At 30.5% G+C, this 12845-nt stretch overlaps 2 protein-coding genes across 3 annotated transcripts; one reads left to right on the top strand and one right to left on the bottom strand.

Moving 5' to 3' along the window:
- The first annotated feature begins 6031 nt into the window (after window positions 1-6031).
- LOC111285403 (uncharacterized) lies at window positions 6032-9825 on the top strand. 2 transcript variants are annotated; one of them, XM_089762384.1, is made up of 6 exons: window positions 6032-6160; window positions 6191-6274; window positions 7121-7314; window positions 8400-8484; window positions 9383-9448; window positions 9544-9825. In XM_089762384.1, exons 2-6 carry the CDS (start codon window positions 6191-6193, stop codon window positions 9634-9636), a joined length of 522 nt encoding a protein of 173 aa, XP_089618510.1. In that variant the 5' UTR covers window positions 6032-6160; the 3' UTR covers window positions 9637-9825. The 2 variants fall into 2 exon arrangements, with proteins under 2 accessions (XP_089618510.1, XP_022730582.1); XM_022874847.2 differs by having other exon boundaries at window positions 6042-6274.
- Window positions 9826-10168: 343 nt separating this feature from the next.
- LOC111285856 (Eukaryotic aspartyl protease family protein) lies at window positions 10169-12390 on the bottom strand. Its single transcript, XM_022875488.2, has one exon. The coding sequence runs from the start codon at window positions 12388-12390 to the stop codon at window positions 11029-11031; it is 1362 nt and encodes a 453-aa protein (XP_022731223.2). The 3' UTR covers window positions 10169-11028.
- Window positions 12391-12845: the final 455 nt, after the last annotated feature.

Consider the following 12845-nt stretch of genomic DNA (forward strand, 5'->3'; position numbering starts at 1 on the left):
TCAAATAGGAAAAAAATCAATTTTTTTAAATTCATAATAAAATTAATATTTGATATATTATCAATATAAAATTTTAATTACATTGATAAAATTAATTTGGTGATATATATATTAAAAAATAAAAAAATTAATTAAAAAATAAAACATATATCACATAACCAACTTTGTTTCTGTAATTAAAATTTTATTTCGACAATATATTATATACTAATTTTTTATAATATTATTTTTAAGTTCTTAACTAGTCACTAATTTTGCCAAAAAAAAAAAAAGAATAACATCATATTATAAGTCTATACTTATAAACCCACTTCCTAAAAGATTAAAAAAAAAAAAAAAAAAAAAACTCCTATCCTTTTATTAAAGAATAGGATAAATACAATATAATATAATCATATCAAAAATAATAAATCTGAAAATAATACAAAATCATCTAAACAAAGTTTAAGATAATAACTAATTTAGTCATAGCCTAGTTGTTTATAACAATTTCTTCCCTTAAATCGGGGGAAAGAAACATTTTCTTGAAATTTTGCACTCTGAATTTTTTCTTTTTCTTGAACCCCATCATACGACGAAGCCAATCCACGAAGTCATGCCACTTGAAGGTTTTTTTCACTTCTAAACCTTCAATATCTTTCGAGGAAATAGTAGAATTTTCTTCCATTTTCTCCCATATTGCATATGATATAGAACTTTTCAAACATGTGCGTTTAAAAAGTTCAACACACATACACACATGAATACTTTTTTCTTCTGGAAAAATTTACTAGTCTTGTAATTGAAGTGGTTCAAAATCCTTTGATGATAACATTGTATTCTTGAAATTCAACACTGATTCAATATAAATTTCTTAATTTAAAAATGAATCTTTAATGGTTAAATTATGATAATGGTCCTTTTTTTTTTTTTGATATGCTGTGCTTTACTTATCCAAAGAAAAGCAGAAGTCTGTTATAATCGAACTACAATGCAACTACAACTAGTACATACTAACATTCACTATTTATATAGCAATCAATATATTGGTGTTAATATTCCAAGTAGCATACAAATCCTTATTCACTAAGTCCACAGCAACCGAGTGTAGGCTTTCTAATTGATTCTTGCCAGCTTCCCGTACTCCAGCAAACACCTATTCAGTTGTCTCTTCAACCTGTGGTTCTTTTCTCTTCATGCCTCATATATACAAGCCCTCCAAGCAATTCGCAAAATGATTAAGATGAATGATTTCCCTTTCATCTTGCTTTCTGCCTACCTAAGATCTGCAGCTCATTCATCTATCCTTCATACCATTCTACACTATTGTAACACTTTTTGCCATATTGCTTTTGTGAACTCGCATTCAAAATACAAATGATCCCTGGATTCATTGCCATTCCTACATAAACAGCATTGCTTATCCACCTCCATTCACTATGCTCTTAGTCTATCATTGGTTGGGAGTCTGTTTAGGATTGCCATCCATGCAATCAATGAGTGCTTTGGTATATGATGCTGGAACCATATCGACTTATGCCATTCCACTATCCCTTACTTTGGCCTGATCTCATTCCACACTACCTTAGTTGAATAGCAGTTTCTAGGAATAGACCATACCCCTGCCTCAAAATTTGTTGTGCTGTGTGCCTTAGTTGAAGCAGTTTTCTCCAACTCCAGCTACACTTTTACTGTGGTGAAACCTGCCAAATACTTCTACCTTTCAGTACGTATGCCTCAATATTGAACTAGCTTTTATCAGTATAGACCATATATTCTTCAATAAACAAACCCTGTTCCAAGCCATAGAGAAGATTCAATCCTCACCTTCCTCCAGATTTAGGATAGCATATTGCTTCCCAATTGACCTTAGCTCCTTTTGCATTGCCGTCTTTTCCTTTCCAGAAGAAGCTTGAACACAGCTGATTGATCTTTTTAATTACACAGTTTGGTAGCATAAAATGTCTACACCAGTAATTCTGCATGCTAAATAAAATAGATTGAATCAGTTGTAGCTTTCCAATATAGGATAATTATTTGGCAGTACATCCGCTTATTTTTGTCGTGATCTTTTCCAGCAATGGAGCACAATCCTTTTCGGTAAGTCTCCTAGTAACCAATGGCACTCCCAAGTACCTTACTAGTAGTACGCCTCTCTTGAACCCGGTGGCTTGTTGTATTCCTTGCATCTCCTCTCTTCTACTCCCTGATGTAAACTGTTCTCTTTTCTCACAGTTGAGTTGCAATCCAAAGTATGAATAAAAGACTTGCAGTACCTTTTTTATCCTCAAAATAGAGTCTTTGTAACCTTTAGCAAAAATCAGTAGATCATCCACAAAACACAAATGTGTTAACCCAATCTTCTTGCACTTAGGGTGATAATCAAACACTTTATATTTTGCACCAACATCTAACAACCTTGACAACACATTCATTGCCATTGCAAACAAATAAGGAGATAGTGGATGTCCTTGTTTTACACCCCTTGGTCCCTGAAAGTAACCAACTAAACGTCCATTTAAAGATATTGAAAACATTAAGGTGGTGATGCAGCACTTGATCCACCCAATAAATTAAAAGGCAATCCAATGACCTCCAATATATCAATTATAAACTTCCAATCCACTGTGTTAAATGCCTTCTGCAAATCAATTTTAATAGCACAGCGAGATGAGAGTGTAGTCCTACCATATCCCCTTATAATCCTATGCCATGAGCATATTGTCTGTAATGCTCCTGCCTTCAATGAAAGCACTTTGACTTGCACTTATGATGTGAGGAAGTAGCTTCTTCAGTCAGTTCGCCAAGATCCTTGTAGTGCACTTACAGACTATAGCAAAACACGATATTAGCCTGTAGTATTTTATGGTGCTGGGATTTGTACACTCTGGGACCAATGCCTATATTATTGAGTTAATGCTGGAAGCATTTTCCCGTTTGGAAATAATACATTATGATAATGTTCCTTATACTTTAATAAAATGTGAAATTTAATTATTTTATTATAATTCATAGAAATATAGCGACCATACTATTGTGATTTAATAATTTTTGTCTAATCATTAACTCAATCAAATTTTTGTTGTTAAAAATGTTAATGTAATCGTTTATTTAATGACATGGCATTGACTTTGCTGATATGATATTGACTTTGCTGACACAATAACATGGATGAATGAAATTAGTTGTTAAATTGTGCAAATAGTCCCTATACTCATACAAAATTTGAATTTTAGTCCCTCTAGTATAATTTTTAAAATTTTCTTTCTTGTACAAGTTAAATTTGATAACTTTAATTGAATTACTAATGTCATCAATTATTCTCTGTTAATTTTATTGACGTAATTGTCCATCTTTTTAGAAAAATATCTGAAAATTAAAAAAAATTTGAAAAAATCTAAAATTTAAAAATGATAAACAAAAAAAGGAAAGAAATCTATTTGTTTTTACTTCTTCAAAAATTTTAAAAACATAAAATTAAATTTTTTTTCAAATATTTTAATTTTAAAAAAAAATCATATTTTTTTATTTTTTTTTTCACAAACGAATTTCAATTTTTTTGAAAAATTCACAATTTGAATTATTTATAATTTTTTTTCTAATTTGAAAATTATTAATTTTATCTTTTTAAATATTTTGATTTTTTTAAAAATAATATTTCTTCAATTTAATGAAAAATCATATTTCATTTTCTAAACATATAAATTTCAAATTTTAGAATTTTTTAAATATTTAACAATATGTTATTTTTTAAAAATAATATTTTTTAATCTTTTAAATAAAATTTAAACTTTTTATTAAATTTTTAGATTTTTAAAATATTAAATTTAACATTTTAAAATTAAAATATTGGAAATTTTAAATTTAATATTTAAAAATATTGATAAATTCAAAAATTTTGAAAATTATTTTTTAAAAAGCTGAAATATAAATTTTTTAAAATAAAAGTAATAATATTTTTTTGAAAAAATAAAATATTGGAAAACAAAAAATTTTAAAAATTTTTTAAATGAAGATAACTCTAAATAATTCATAAATTTGAAGTTTATTTTAATTTTTTTTAATTCAAGAAATATTATTTTTAAAAAATTAAAATATTGGAAAAAATTATTTTAATGTTTTAAAAAATATTTATTTCTTCAATTTAATGAAAAATCATATTTCATTTTCTAAAAATATAATTTTCAAATTTTAGAATTTTTTAAATATTTAACAATATATTATTTTTTAAAAAATAATATTTTTTAAGCTTTTTAATAAAATTTAAACTTTTTATTAAATTTTTACATTTTTAAAATGTTAAAATTAACGTTTTAAAATTAAAATATTGGAAAATTTAAATTTAATATTTAAAAATATTGATAAATTCAAAATATTTGAAAGTTATTTTTTAAAAAACTGAAATATAAATTTTTTAAAATAAAAGTAATAATATTTTTTTTGAAAAAATAAAATATTGGAAAAAAAAATTTTTTAAAATTTTTTAAATGAAGATAATTCTAAATAATTCATAAATTTGAAGTTTATTTAAAATAAAAACTTTTTTTAAAATTCAAGAAATATTATTTTTAAAAAATTAAAATATTGGAAAAAATTATTTTAATGTTTTTAAAAATCTGAAAAAAAGCCTAAAAATAAATTTTAAAATTTTTTATCATTTTTAGTTTTTTATTCTTTTTGAATTTTTTAATATTTTTTAATTTTTAAATGTTTTTCTAAAGAGACAACTGTTTCGTATGTCAATAAAATTAATGAAGAGTAAATAATGATACTTGTAGTTTGATCAAAATTATTAATTTTAACTTATACAAGAATGAGATTTTTAGAAATTATATTAGATTAATTAAAATTTAAACTTTTTGTGAGTACATAGATTATTTATATAATTTGATAATTGATTTTTTCATCCATGTTATCACATCAATAAAATCAATAATTACTTTATTAAGTTAATCGCTACATCAATATTTTAACAACAAAAATTTGATATTGTTAAGGTTAGTCATTAGATTAAAATTATTAAATCAAAACAGTAAAAGAACTATGTTTCTATAAATTATATAAATGAACTAAATTTTAAATTTTATTAAAGTATCACAACAATTATTATAATTTGACCATCTTTTATTGTTTCAAAGAGAGTATTTTGATCAAGTTTACAGAGAAGGCTCATTTGTTCAAAGCACAATTTTAAGGAACTAAAAAAATTCAAGGATTTCACTCTTACGACGATGATACCGTATCCTTGAAAATTTATGTGGATTCAATACGAACTCTATATGTCTATTAATTCAAGAATAAATCTTTAATTGTTACGAACATATCATTTTGATCAAATTTTTGAAAAAAAAAGCTTATTTGTCTAAAGTGCAATCCTAAAGAACTAAATAGTTCAAAGATGCTTTGAATACCAAAAGGATATGTAAAAGTTAAAAAAAAAAAAGACTCAACTTTGAAGTTTTTACTAAAACTCAACCTAAATTATACAAAACTATAAATTTAAATTTTTATTCACTCCTTAAAAGATAAATTAAAATAAAAGATTACTCTTATTTTTTTATCATTTGATGAAAGCATAAGATAAAAACAAAATAGATCTTAAAATAAAGAAATCCAAATTAATAAATCTTAAAATAATAGAAAATCAACTAAATAAAATTTAAGATCATGGCATACTTTCATTAAAAAAAAAGGTAATAAAATAAATAAAAAAAATCTTATATGAGTAATTACAGTTATACATCAAATAAATAGTTAAAGGCAATAAATGCTCTCTTTCAAAAAAAAAAAAAAAGCAATAAAGACATATAAAAGATAAAAATCATTTTGTAAGCTCATTTTATAAGCAATGAAGGTGAAAATATTAGTAATAATTTTTATTTCTCAACCATATTTTCTCTACTTTCCAATTTTGAAAACCCAAAATTTTGAATTATTTCTTCAATAAATATTTATAATTCGAATAATGAACGAATCTGTTGCCAGATTCTTGCGTTGGGCCTAGGCAATCCCATTGGTATGGGCTTTTGCGAAAAAGGAATCTAGTGGAAGTTACTGTTCTTAAAGCTTCATCACTTTCCTCTCCTCTCCACTTCGGCTCTTCAATAAAGCCGACTTTCGTTAGGGTTCCACAGAGTCAAACTCGTTTACCACTACCCGAAAGAGAGAGAGAGAGAGAGAGAGAGAGAGAGAGAGAGAGAGAGAGAGAGATATGGCAAATCAAGGTGCCAAGAAGCGCAAGGAAGAGAATACTCGCCATATGGCCAACCTCCGTCGCCTCATCATTGCCTGCAATGTATATTCTCATCGTCCTATTATTGTTTCCCCTCATTCTTGAAATCCTACTTTAATTAAATAATGAGTAATTACTTGGTTATTTTGCAATTGATTGAAAGTGTTAGATTCTGATTAAATTATGTTTATGAATGAATGCCTTTTGTAAGTATGTTTATGCTCTTAGTGATAACATTATGTTTATGATGTACAATCAGGAAAGGGGGTTTAATTATTTGGAATTGAATTGAACTGAATTTTCTGATTTCTGTAGACATTTTTAATGCACCTTTAGCTCGCCGTTAAATCAATCCGATAATAGTCCGGCTGCAGGTCTCTCTGTATACGTGTTTATTGTGTATGCATATTTTATACCTGTAAAAGCGAAAATTATTAACTTTTAAAGTTGTGGCTAGTCACGTTAACATGCTGACGGTAATTGCACAGGCATAGGCAATTAGGTGCAAGCTTGGTTAGTAAACAGTGGTGATCTTGTCAGTCATAACCATCGGAAGTTGGAACCTATTCTTAGTGTTTATCTTGGTAGTTTCTAACATCAATTTATTTTTCTTTATTAATATGTAGCAACAAAAATGCACTACGAAGTATATATTGCCCCTTTTAGTTGAAAATTATGTATTGTCATTTTTAGCCTGTGAAACCTTGTCTTAGTTAGCTATTGTTTGACATACAACTACATTAATAGTCTTGCTGTTTTTGTTACTTTTTTGTTGATGTGGATTAAAAGGGGGAGGGGTAGTTGTTGCGTTTTAAGTACTATCTATTTTTCTTGTCTTCATAGATGCATTCTTTACTTGTTTACTATCTTATTTTATTGGGTTTATGTTCTAATTTGCTGTTTATCTAGGTTATATTTGTCTTGGTTAGGATGCTGACGTTCCATTCCTCGTTTACTTGGAAACATTGGGTCGGACTTGTTTTGACATCTGTGGCTTACTTTATCCCGTATCAACAACTTGCCCAGATGGCAAAACCTGCTTATGCTGATGATGGAGAGCTTCTTGATGGTGGATTTGATATGAGTACTGGTGGAATATGTGGGTATGTCTTGTTCAATGTTTTCTCTATTTTCACCTTAATTTCAATGTGTGGTTTTATTTTTATTTTTTCTTAATTATTGATAGGAGGAGCTTGGTTAGAAGGACCATTCTGATTACTTTTTCTAATTCTTTGTAAATGAGGCAATGCATGTAATGGAGGAACACTGCCTCTAGGCTTTGCTACCTTAGGCAGAACATCACTATTAGTTTGCTTTGGCTTTATTTGTATGGGCTCTATATTAGGCTTTGAGAGCTCATATATCTATGTTATTGTTGACTTGTTAGTGTTTTATTTTTTTTTTCTATGAGAATTTGAATATAAATTTGAGATTTCCCAATTATTCTTGTCTTATTGTTTCTCTTTGTTCTCTCTATTTTCTCTTTATTTTTTACTACTTCTGCATCAGTGGAGCTGCAGTTTTGGTTTTTCCAAAAGTGGCAGGGCGGAATGCAAGAAATGTAGTTCTTAGATCATAAATTTAGGTTGTCCTTATTCTTTTGCCTGTTTCTTTACTGATTTATTTCAGTATTTATTGGAGATGTTTTACTTTTCTCCTTTTAATGTGGATCTTTTTCTTGTATTTAGGCAACTATGATTAGTTATGATGTGTGTGTGTGTGTGTGCGCGCGCACGCGCGTGTGTATACATATATATGTATATATATATATATGAGTCATAATATAATAAGACCGTATGTTTATTGTGGGAAAGAGTGAGATATTTTTTGTTGCTTATGAATAGAATCCAATTCTATGCTAATGTTAGTCATGGTGATTGTGTTTGGATGTAACTGCTCAGAAAAGTAGAAAATTATCCTACTTGATTCAAACACTTAGGAATAAGAAGAGAGGAGGAGATGAGGAGAAGCCTTTTGTAGAGAATCATGCTGTGTATGTTTTAAAACTGGGAAATTAGACCTTATCTGCCAATAAGTTCATTTACTTATTAATTGGATGGTTTAATTATTTGTTCATATCTAAGTTTTATTGACTTTATGAACTGATTCAATCTACTGTCTTCCAATCTGTATTTTTTCTTCTGCATGTACTAAATATTTCCGACTTACAGTTTCTCATTGTTTGCAGCTATTTACATGATGTAATCTACATTACAAGTTTCGTGCAACTGACGTCCATCATCTCAGACAAGTTTTGGTATGCATATCTTGTGGTAAGTTCTATTAGATTGCTCATAGAAAGCTCCAATCTAATACTTCCATCCTTTGATCTGCTTTTGGAATGGAAGAGCATTTTATAGTTTCTGGAGGGAGTTCACCTAATGCTTATGTGCTTTAGGGAACGTGAAGAGTGAAAATTGTCAAAATATCTTAGGGAAAAAATGTGAAGGAGTGAAATTTGCAGAAGAAAATTTGCTAATTTCATTTACTAGGAGATTGTAATTTTGGTAAGGTGGCTCCACTTCTTCTGCTTAATATCATCCCATGTTCCTTGGGTGCTTAAATAGTCAACAAGTAAATGACTTTGGTGGCAGCATGGTGGATTGGCAATGTTATTTAGGGATCTCTAAGGTGAATAAATCTTAGCTTTTAATCTAGTTGTCTATCTTCTGTCAGATTTGTCCATCAAAGGGTAGCTCATCTAATTGTTAAATTATGTTCGGAAGACATACTTGTGTGGAGATCTTTCTATGGTACCTCTAGACCGGAAGGCTTTGGCTTATTGGTGGAGGGATCATGTTTCATGTGAGCTTCTCATGAGAAATTATTTTTCTGTTGACAGTTTCTCCTAGAATATTGATGTGTATCTCTAGGTTGGCTATTTAGTTGTTTCTGTTTTTGGCGAAAAGTTCTTGATTTGATGTGCTATTGGCAAGTGAATATCTTTTTGTCATTTGCCAGGTTTGTCTAGGATTCCAATGGAAAGGAATTGTGTTTTAGGCTCTTAAGATGATATGAGTCTTTAAGAACAAACATTCCCAATGGAAAGTTCTATGCTACTATGCATTTGCTGACAAATTATTAATTCCGTGGTGGAATCTTTTGTAACTCACCTAGGTAGAACAAATAAGATAAGGGCAAAACATTACGGAGCTACTTGTTGCATTTCAGATACCAGCATTTGGAGCATACAAATCTTTTGGGTTCATTAAAGGGTTTCTATCGCAAGGCTCAGAGGTATTTCCGCACCTTTATATTCTTTTTACCACGTTTAAGGCAATAGTGAATTCTTATACTCAACATAATTTTTGGTATGATTGTGTGTGATTTAGGGAGAGGTGGAGGATGAAAAGACTCGCAAGAAAAGGGAAAAGATGGAGAAAAAGGCTTCAAGGCCAAAGTTTGTCAAGACAAGGAATAGATGAGTTTAACCCTAAAATGAACAAACAAAGCTCCTGGCTGAAAGTAGTTCACTTGAAAATTTCTGAGGTTGCTTTCGAATTTTAGAAGTTAGACCACAATTGGTATAAGTTTGAGGAAAGCATGTTGTAGTTGTTAAAGGGAACATGTAAATCTATTCCTAATGAAAAGGGAAACTGAGAAGCTTTATCTAACTTCCAAATGTCCCCTTATTCTTGATTCATTTATGTGGTTTTTCTTGCAATTAGTTACAGAACCAGTGTAGTCACTTAGGAAAATGAAGGATGAGACTGGTCTAATTGATGCTTTGGAAACATAAGTTCTTGATTGCAGCCTACTGGCACTGGGACTCTTGCAGCAAAAAGTATTACCGTATGCCATGTCAGCAAAATCAGAAACACCAATTCTGTATGCAGCTTACAAATTCATGTTGATTTTTTTTCAGAAAAACGAGAATATGCTCTAGCTAGTCATAGCAATACTCTTAGCCTAAGGTTTTGCTTGTTTGATTAGCATGTGGAGGGTATTATATGCCAACTTTTACAGTAAGAGGTGAGATTACAGGATGGGAAGGGCTTCCGTTGTTTCAATGTTTTGAGGTTCTCTGCTTTAACCAACATGTGTGTTGTTCTTATAAAATCTGAAGCCAGATTCAATAAATTTTTAATGCCCTCAAGGAGCAAAACGAATCTCCAGGTCAATAGTTTTTCATACGATCTCATGATTCGTAAATGAATATGACTCAAGTTTATATTTTGATTTCTATTCAAGTCAGGCCCACTGATTGATCTCCTCTATTACCAATTGACATAGCATCACTAGAGTTTTATCTAACAGATCTCCTTTCATCATGTTTCAAAAAAGGCCTATGAGGTTGCTAACTTGATTGCTGTCAAATCAAGATTGCACAATGCCGCACGCATTGGGTCGCCTCTAATGACGGATCAAAAATTTTTTTTGGAAGTTATCTGCTTATAATATATATATATATATATATATATGTATATAGACAAATTTATTAATTTTGTTAATAAAAAAGATATTCTTTCAAGATATCCGGAGAATTTTTTTTTTTTTAATTTCTAATTTTTAGATATCTATGAACACCCCTACTTTAAAGTGTGGATTTGCCTCCGGTCACTTCCCATCTGCATACCTTGTAAATTTGATTCTGTTTGATACCCCTTTGTGATATTGTTGTTTGGCTATTTGCTTGGGTCCTAAGAGTCCTCTGTTTTGAACACACACACAAAATAGACTGCAAAAAAATTAAGAACATTAATACCCTTTTTCTTCTTTTTCTTTGAAAGGTTCTGAAGAAAGACTGTGAACAATAGGGGAGGGAAAAAATTGCACTTCATCAGGGTATTACATGATCCTGCAATAATTACAAACTATTAATCGTCGAGGAGCTCACAATCAATCCTCTGGAAGGACATTGTCTTTCCATAAATGTCATAGGCGATGTTATAGTTTTGTTGAGCTAACATTCCAATCAAAGAAAAATTGGTTATATTGTCACCACTAGCATAGCTTGGAAGCACAGCCATGCAAAATGCATAAGGGTGCAGCTGAACAAACAAGCTCTCTGTATCTAGCACCAAATCGGCTCCTCTAGCGAAGTGAAATGTCACAGCTGGAAATCCGATAAGGTCTTGACTTATTGTTCCCATGTAGCACAACGTCCATGAATTATACCAAAACCGTGTCATCCATGTATCCAGTAGACTTTGAACTTCATTGCGAAGTGCTTCAAACCCTTCTTGCACCAGCCAAGTGGTACTTGAACCAGAGTCAATAATCACTCCACTCTTCTTCCACGTTTTCCTTTTGAATATGTTAGAATCTATAATCAGCCTTTTCTCACCTACACTAATCCCTTCAAGAGTTATATAATATCTGCCATCGATCACTTCTAAAGGTGTTGAGTCACCTTCGAACATGGCTCCATCGCCTAGAATCAATTTATTATGAATATAGTTTGGATCAAAAACATTGCCAATACAGTAAGAAAACTTCGAACCTAATTGAGCTATTAGTGATAACTTTTTGAAGCCAAGTCCAATTACTCCACTTATTTGGTGATCTTTGAAGTTTCCATTCTCGTGACTGCACCCAAATATCACATCTGGGATGGGAGCTGAGCCTTCATCTGATGTTTTAAATATGAATTGCTCTTTGGAAAGGATTCCTACTGATGGAGTGCCTTGAATATATGTCTGGTTGTATTCACATTCGTCGAGCAAGTTGCACCTGCCATGAGGAGCATAGTGACAGTACTGAGAATTGCACAAGAGGTAAGCATATGTGGAGGACTTTTCAGGATCAAATATTGGACCAAATTGTGTGGAACATCGTCTGCATGGAAGGCATCGAATCCATAGAAGGCTGCTTCCAGTGTCCATAAGAGTGAATTGAGGAACAGATGGTTGGCCTATTGATATGTTCGTATAAAACACACAACCATCTGCACTAGGAAGAACATCAGCTTGGAAATCATCTTCGGGCCAAGTTCTTCTAACCTTTTTCTGCAAGTAAGTAAATCGCAGGATTGAACTTTCCATAGCACGTTTTATGCGGATTGTGACATTGTCTTTCTTATTGTAATATGGGGAGTGAATTGAATCACGGTGGACAAGCTTAATGACCAGCTTGCTAGATGTGAAAGGTATTGCTTGGAAGGTCGGACTGCCTGAGCTTATAATTGTGAAGGTCAAGAAGATAAAACATTGGGCAGTGGCTAATGTAATTTGCTCCATAGCAAGACCAATGGATTAACCTTTTGGCCGGCCATTCATATCTTATATATATAGCTGAGCAACAATTCTAGTATGGAGAGATTTTGTCACGCACAAGTCATTTATCCTCCACTTCACCTTTTCTTTTGTTCATAGATTTTTCTACATATCCTATTTTGAGAGTAGTTAACAGGTAAAATGATCGGAAGGGTTTAATGAACATTGAATATTCCAAGAACTAAAGATCATGAGCAACCTAGAAGTAATAATTAAAAAAAAAATTTCTGGTTAGGAAAGGAAGGGGAAAAAAAGAAGAGAATGCGGGATTGGGGAATCCCCAACCGGTTGGTTTAATTTGGGTTAGGTTGTTTAATCTTTATATAACAAGTAATGTCTTGGTTTAGTTATATTTTTAACCTATTATCATAATAATAATAATAATCTATATACCCTATATAAAAAGAATCACTTAGGGA

Source organism: Durio zibethinus, chromosome 6, assembly GCF_047325235.1.
Source record: "Durio zibethinus cultivar Kanyao isolate XHJ-2024 chromosome 6, ASM4732523v1, whole genome shotgun sequence".
Classification (NCBI taxonomy): domain Eukaryota; kingdom Viridiplantae; phylum Streptophyta; class Magnoliopsida; order Malvales; family Malvaceae; genus Durio; species Durio zibethinus.